This window comes from Salvelinus sp. IW2-2015, unplaced genomic scaffold, assembly GCF_002910315.2.
Source record: "Salvelinus sp. IW2-2015 unplaced genomic scaffold, ASM291031v2 Un_scaffold3467, whole genome shotgun sequence".
NCBI lineage: Eukaryota > Metazoa > Chordata > Actinopteri > Salmoniformes > Salmonidae > Salvelinus > Salvelinus sp. IW2-2015.
The window spans coordinates 984-9,210 of NW_019944747.1; the positions used below are offsets into that span (position 1 = coordinate 984).

At 41.6% G+C, this 8,227-nt stretch overlaps 1 protein-coding gene across 1 annotated transcript; it reads left to right on the plus strand.

Annotated features, from left to right (window-relative positions):
- The first annotated feature begins 552 nt into the window (after nt 1-552).
- On the plus strand, nt 553-4,121 carry LOC112075920 (nucleolar transcription factor 1-like). The gene is made up of 5 exons (XM_070441117.1): nt 553-664; nt 1,310-1,407; nt 3,368-3,420; nt 3,607-3,779; nt 3,933-4,121. The coding sequence occupies exons 3-5, from the start codon at nt 3,384-3,386 to the stop codon at nt 4,119-4,121; spliced, it is 399 nt and encodes a 132-aa protein (XP_070297218.1). The 5' UTR covers nt 553-664; nt 1,310-1,407; nt 3,368-3,383.
- Nucleotides 4,122-8,227: the final 4,106 nt, after the last annotated feature.

The following is an 8,227-nucleotide window of genomic DNA, read 5'->3' on the forward strand; positions in this document are numbered from 1 at the left end:
ATTGTTATTAAATGTTATAGTTATTATGCTATACTTTGAAATTAGTTTGATGATACAACAGCTAACTAAAATTCCACTTAGATATAGGCAGCTGTCTGGGACAAATAACTTTTACTAWAGTATCGGTAGTCTAAAAGATTTGCACTCGCTCATTGTCCTCGGTTGGCAACGGCGGGTCGGAGAGCTAAATGTGGAAAAATAGTATGGCTGTGGGTGATGCGTTCGGCAGCGGGGAGAGATCGAAAATGCGGATGTCTTTGCTAAGAGAAATGGTCGGATCGAGAGAGCTACGCGTTGAGTGGAAGGAGAAAGCAAGTGAGATGGAGGCGGGGGGAAGTTCCCATCTCTGCGGGGACTGGAGCGCCTGTGCCCTGGACCGGCGGCGCAGTGCTGGCTAACATTCAACCCAACCCTTGTTCCACAACGAGCTCGACTCACGCTGAGACAGGTAAGGCTCACAGCCACCTCCGTCAATTCGACTGCTCAAAAGATMTATAAACACAATTATTTCCACAAACAATTTACGCTCTATGGTTTATTTTCTCCCTTGAGTAATTTTAAAAGAACACCTCATCTTGAATGCCTTGTGTTAGCAAAACACTGACTGCTGTAGCGTAGACCATTCCGAGGTCGCCATACCCGAATTTCCTATCCTTTACCACGGGTAAGAAATGCGAACTATAGGGTCTAAATAATATGGTATAAATTGATAACATTTACATTGATTGTGGACCACCGTCAATTTGGAATTTAATTCACCAGTGTATCTTATTTTCTACTAAGAATTTACTATTTCCGCGCCGAGACCTCCATGCGGTTGTTGACAGAACCAGCCGCTTCTCTGGTTAGCCATCGTGGATCTCAGTTTAATATCTCACCGTGTGGGCTCGCCCTCTATCTCGCTTGACAACCATCATTGCCAACCTGCGAAAACCAGTCTTTGGTACTGTTATAGTTGCCTATGATCCTGGTGCGGGGCAGGTTAGTTGCACACCCAGGCTTACTTTAAACCCAATTTCTTGCTAAGCATGTAGTGCGCCATATGAGCTTGTCACGGTCGGTATCCTAACTGACTCGCGCTTTGCCTGTAGCATGGCGGCTCTGGAACCATCCTCGCGCCAGTGAACCATTTGCAATCTCGAATGTACAAATATTTMATTCTGTGTGGTGTCAATTTGATACAATGTAACCGCGGATTGAAACCTTGTGAATGATGATAGATTGTAGTTATGTATCCTCATTTCAATTCTGAAGATTAGGCGAAGATTGTTACCATTTATTTCCCTTTTTCTTCATTCGTGTGCCTCAGTCTTCATGACCCATCCTCGCCACACGGCTACAAAACCTGGTTTACCCGTGTTCAACAACAGCTGAAAGAAAAGTCGGGGTGGATAGAACCGTATCACGGTGAGTTTGTTCATTAAAAACGTTGTTTTTCAAGAAACACAACAGTGAATTTGTCTGTCTGAGATGAATGATTTTCTAAACATGATTCTCTTTCATGGAGACGAGGTCAGTGTTCGGGTCGCAGTCGTTTGGAACTGGATTTTTTTCCTATGGGTTAATGCAAAACTAGTAACGTTAGGCCAATACGTCATATTTTGAACGACCAATTACAAACATTTATCTAGTTAACGTTACCTGCAATATTGATGTAAATGTATATACAAAATAAAAACGTAAATCATTATCCATGGTGAATCCCCTGAAGTTAGCCAAGCTTTAGCTAGCTAGCATAAAAGTTGACTGGTCTGGTGGTGGTTTTCATATTTTAAATTGACAGTAGCTAGCTACTATGCCATTTAAACCTTAGAATGTATAGATTATTGTCATTTGATTATTTTGCAGGTGGCCACCGTGTTGGCTAACATATTGCTGTAAATTAATGTAAATCTGATGGTTGCTAACATAGCGAGTTAGCAGCTAGCTAACCATTGTATTGAACCAGCGTAGTGCGGTTGCAGCTAGCTAGCACGGTCGTTGGCTCGGTTGGAGTTTGTGGACCCCCCAAACCATCTTATCATACCAGGATATTACTTTTACATTTCCCATAAACTGCATTGATTTATTGGGACACTAGCTAACTATGTCCAACCACTGTTTTAAACGGATCATTAGACCAGCGATAATTGTATCCCCCCCTTAAACGCACTGGCAGTCCAACACAAGCTCGTGCGTACTATATGACCAAGAACGGGTAAACAACAGGCGGGGTGCTGACTGCAGACTCGAGGTCACATATCCGAAATCGGTTACGCCTCGCGCAAGAATGTCCTGCTTTTTCGAGTCTTTTTCGGTTTGATTATGGTTGCCCGCTTCGATACTAAAACGATTAAAGCATAGAAACGGGTCTTTGAGGACTATGTCCAACAATTTAATTTATTATAAAGCGTAATATGTATCCCTCTTTGGCCCCTCACAAGAGTCGGCCGATAAAGATTCAAGGTGGAGGCAGGTTTCAATTCCAGCTCAATGTTGGTAGTGTGGCTTTGTCGAGTGGTTCATTTGGTAGTATTGTTCCCTGGCCACCATTCCCCTTCGTTGGAGACCGAAAGCAGATCTCCCGTCCATAGTCAGCTGGTTGCCTACAGCTGCCTCTAAACATTCGCTTCCTCCTTCTGTGGAACCTCCCCACCACCACTCCGAGAAAATCCTCCATTACCGACCGACAGAAGACATGGTCGACAGAAAGCAAAATGAGTTGCTACTTTAATGTAGAATAAGCTAGCCTATTTTCCAAATCGACATAGAGAACATTACCAGTCGTAGCCTTCTGCGGTGTTATTTGAGATGTGAAACCGTCTCACAAGCTATAGCCTGTCTCACCGTGTAGCGTAAACGTTTAGGGGCGGTGTAATAAACATTAATAACCATCATGTCGAGGTCGATTTTAAYTTCTAGGATTTTAAAAGGCTGGAATTTCTTACCTAATCGCTTGTTTGGAATGATTAAAAGCAGTCGAATAATCTATGTCCCATTAATCTTGTTTTCGGTATCACATTTTACACACTTATTTTAATATGCAAGTCGATATACTAGTATAATGATATACATTTTTAACCTCTAACCTATGCCATTTTCAAATGTGTTTAATCTCCAAGCATTGTTCTTTCCACATATTTCCTAATATCATAAGGCATAGCATTGGCCAAAGTAGTTTTCTGTTACTTTCTCATATTTGCATGCATTAGGTGTATGCATAGGTAACTTGGCTATTATGTATCCCGTGTAGATTTTTTTTGCTGGCACAGTAGTGAGAGTAAATTGTTGATAAGATTAACAATGACTCACTGCACCTTGTATGTTATTCACAGCCATTAAAAGAAAGGGATAGTGTTTTATTAGGATCTGTTTTGTTTATGTGTAGGTTAAAGAAAGTACAGATGAATGGAGAAATGGACGCGTCCACTAAAGACCAAGGTGAGATCATAGTCAATCAACGTGAGATCATAGTAGTCAATCAAGGTGAGATATAGTCACAACATGGAACTTCTTCCTTCCATCCCCTTCAGAATATTGTGCAAAATTCATGATTTTTTTTCACTTCAGCCAGGATAATGGTTGCAGGACAGGCAAGCTGATGTGTGTGTCCTTGTGTGGCTATAGTGTGGACGCAGGACGACCTTCTGAATCTGCTAGAGGCCATGAAAGTCAATCTTCCCCAGAAGGACCTGGCCAAGTACAAGACRTCGGAGTCCCATYTGGACTGGGARAAGGTGGCCTTCAACTCATTCACAGGAGAGATGTGCAAACAGAAGTGGAACGAGGTCTCCAAAGTGGTACGCCATGTCTCTTTCATGCTATACTGTGGACTGGGGTATTGTGTATTTGAGAATAAAAGTGGATTTCCAACTCTTGTCAGTTCAATAKGTACATACTGCATCTTGCCTCTGCAATGCGTTTTATGTTGTTGTTCTGTGTCTTTGGTTCAGATCCGTAAATTTCGCACATTAACAGAGCTGATTTTCGATGCCCAAGACTTCATCAAGAACCCGTATAAGGGCAAGAAGCTGAAGGTGAGCTGCATATCCTCTTTTTATGATAGACACTATCAGTTGATACTTTCACAGGTGACACATTATTTTCTTAGCAAATTCAGTCATCTGATGAAACTGATTTGAACGTTATTTTTTGTTGTGTAATTTTACTCTTAATAGGGAACTTATATTCTTCTTTCGAATGTTCTTTGTTTTAAATTTGCAAACCGAACAGAAAGCATCCGATTTGCCCTAAAACCCCTGACGCCATATTTCCGCTTCTTCATTGAGAAGAGGGCCAAGTATGCCAAGCTGCACCCTGAGATGAGCAACCTAGACCTCACCAAGATCCTCTCCATGAAGTACAGAGGGCTGCCYGACAAAAAGAAGGTCAGAAGCAGGGAGAGAGTGGGAAGGAAAGGAAGAGATGCAATTAAAGGGAGGGATATAGTGACGTTTGGGATGGGGGGTAAATATGTTCTCCCTGGTAGATACAATTTATTTGAACTGAGTAATTTSCTGACGTTGCTCATGGTCGACTGACTTGTTTTTTTGACAACAGAAAAAATATCTAGAAGACTTCCAGAAAGACAAAGAAACGTTTGGGCACAGCATGTCAAAGTTCAGGTAAGGTTAAAATTTAGGTTATCTGCAACTGGAGGAAATATATATTTGAAGGGGGGGGATTTCTCCATTGTGTTGAATGTGTTTTAATTTGCTTGATGAATATGTTTATTTTTATTTAACCTTTATTCAACTAGGCAAGTCAGTCAAGAACAAATTCTTATTTACAATGACGGCCTACCAAAAGGCAAAAGGCCTCCTGCTGGGATTACAAATAAAATATAAATATAGGACAACACACATCACGACAAAAAACAAAACAACACTACATAAAGAGAGACCAAAGACCACAACATAGCAAGGCAGCAACACATGACAACACAGCATGGTAGCAACACAACATAATAACAACATGGTACAAACATTATTGGGCACAGACAACCGCACGAAGGGCATGAAGGTAGAGACAATAATACATCACACAAAGCAGCCAAAACTGTCAGTAATGAGTCTTTGAATGAAGAGATTGAGAATAAACTGTCCAGTTTAAGTGTTTGTTGCAGCTCGTTCCAGTCGCTAGTTGCAGCGAACTGAGAAGAGGAGCAACCCAAGGATGTGTGTGCTTTGGGGATCTTTAACAGAATGTGACTGGCACAACGGGTGTTGTATGTGGAGGATGAGGGCTGCAGTAGATATCTCAGATAGGAGGGAGTGAGGCTTAAGAGGGTTTTATAAATAAGCATCAACCAGTGGGTCTTGCGATGGGTATACAKAGATGACCAGTTTACAGAGGAGTATAGAGTGCAGTGATGTGTTCTACTGATCACCCCAATCCACAAAAGTAGAGACAAATTTGACCCCAATAACTACCGTGGGATATGCGTCAACAGAAACCTTGGGAAAATCCTCTGCGTTATCATTAACAGCAGACTAGTACATTTCCTCAGTGAAAACAATGTACTGAGCAAATGTCAAATTGGCTTCTTACCATATTATCGTACGACAGACCACGTATTCACCCTGCACACCCTAATTGATAAACAAACAACCAAAACAAAGGCAAAGTCTTCTCATGCTTTGTTGATTTCAAAAAAGCTTTCGACTCAWTTTGGCATGAGGGTCTGCTATACAAATTGATGGAAAGTGGTTTTGGGGGAAGGTAGCCTAGTGGTTAGAGCGTTGGGCCAGTAACCGAAAGGTTGCTAGATTGAATCCACGAGCTGACAAGGTAAAAATCTGTCGTTCCCACTGTTCCTAGGCCGTCATTGTAAATAAGAATTTGTTCTTAACTGACTTGCCCAGTTAAATAAGGAGCATTGGTGGCAAATCTTAMGTCCGAATGATAAAAAAACATCTAGCCGCTCGAGAGCACCCTTACCTGCCGATCTATAAATTATGTCTCTGTAATCTAGCATGGGTAGGATGGTCATCTGAATCAGGGTTAGTTTGGTAGCTGGGGGTGAAAGAGGAGCAATTATGATAGAGGAAACCAAGTCTAGATTTAACTTTAGCCTGCAGATTTGGTATGTGCTGAGAGAAGGACAGTGTACCATCTAGCCATACTCCCAAGTACTGGTATGAGGTGACTACCTCAAGCTCTAAACCCTCAGAGGTAGTAATAACCCCTGTGGGAAGAGGGGCATTCTTCTTACCAAACCACATGACCTTTGTTTTGGAGGTGTTCAGAACAAGGTTAAGGGTAGAGAGTAGAGGTTGACCAATTAATCGGAATGGGCGATTTAATTAGGGCCGATTTCAAGTTTTCATAACAATCGGTAATCGGCATTTTTGGWCACCGATTATGGCCGATTACATTGCACTCCACGAGGAGACTGCGTGGCAGGCTGCCTACCTGTTATGTGAGTGCAGCAAGGAGCCAAGGTAAGGTGCTAGCTAGCATTAAACTAAAACAATCAATCTTAACATAATCACTAGTTAACTACACATGGTTGATGATATTACTAGTTCATTTAGCTTGTCCTACGTTGCATATAATCGATGCGGTGCCTGTTAATTTAGCATTGAATCACAGCCTACTTCGCCAAACGGGTGATTTAACAAGCGCATTCGTGAAAAAAGAACTGTCGTCGCACCAATGTGTACCTAACCATAAACATCAATGCCTTTCTTAAAGGTCAAAGGTATATGAAATACAAATGGTATAGAGAGAAATAGTCCTATAATAACTACAACCTAAAACTTCTTACCTGGGAATATTGAAGACATGTTAAAAGGAACCACCAGCTTTCATATGTTCTGAGCAAGGAACTTAAACGTTAGGTTTTTTACATGGCACATATTGCACTTTTACTTTCTTCTCCAACACTTTAAATAATGCAAAAACAAACTAAATTGAGCATGTTTCATTATTTATTTGAGACTTAATTGATTTTATTGATCTATTATATTAAGTTAAAATAAGTGTTCATTTACTATTGTTGTAATTGTCATTATTACAAATATATATATAAAAATCGKCCGACGTAATCGGTATCGGCTTTTTTTTGGTCCTCCAATAATTGGTATCGGCGTTGAAAAATCATAATCGGTCGACCTCTATTAGAGAGCTTGTTGGACACTAAAAGCTTTGTTGTAGAGCATTTAACACAAAATCCGGGGAGGGGCCAGCTGAGTATAAGACTATCATCTGCATTTAAATGGATGTGAGAGCTTCCTACTGCCTGAGCTATGTTGTTGATGTAAATTGAGAAGAGCGTGGGGCCTAGGATCGAGCCTTGGGGTACTCCCTTGATGACAGGCAGTGGCTGAGACAGCAGATTTTCTGACTTTTATACACTGCACTCTTTGAGAGAGGAAGTTAGCAGACCAGGCCAAAGACACCTCCGAGACACCAATACTCCTTAGCCAGCCCACAATAATGGAATGGTCTACCGTATCAAAGCTTTGGCGAAGTCAATAAAAATAGCAGCACAACATTGCTTAGAATCAAGGGCAATGGTGACATCATTGAGGACCTTTAAGGTTGCAGTGACACATCCATAACCTGAGCTGAAACCAGATTGCATACCCAATAGAATACTATAGACATCAAGAAAGCCAGTCAGTTGATTATTATAGTTTTTCCAACACTTTTGATAAACAGGGCAAAATAGAAATAGGCCTATAACAGTTCGGATCAGATTGATCTCCCCCTTTAAATAAAGGATGAGCCGTGGCTGCCTTCCAAGCAATGGGAACCGCCCCAGAAAGGAGAGACTGGTTAAAAGTTCAGCGATAGGCTTGGCGATGATAGGTGCAGCAGCCTTAAAGAAGAAAGGGTCGAAACCATCTGACCCAGATGTTTTTTTGGGGTCAAATTTAAGTAGCTCCTTTAGCACCTCGCACTCCGTGACTGCCTGCATGGAGAAACTTTGTTGTAGGGCAGAGGAAAAAGAGGGAGAAGGAAGCATCAGAGATAGTCGCATTAGATGGGGTGGGAGATGAGGAAATGTTGGACGGGCAATGAGGCATGGCTGAGTCATAGGAATCCTGACTTAATGAAGTGGTTATTAAAGAGCTCAGCCATGTGCTTCTTGTCAGTAACAACCACATCATCAACATTAAGGGACATGGGCAGCTGTGAGGAGGAGGGTTTATTCTCCATGTCTTTAACTGTTTTCCAGAGCTTCTTGGGGTTAGACCCATAGAGAGAGAACTGCTCCTTAAAGTAACTAACTTTGGCCTTC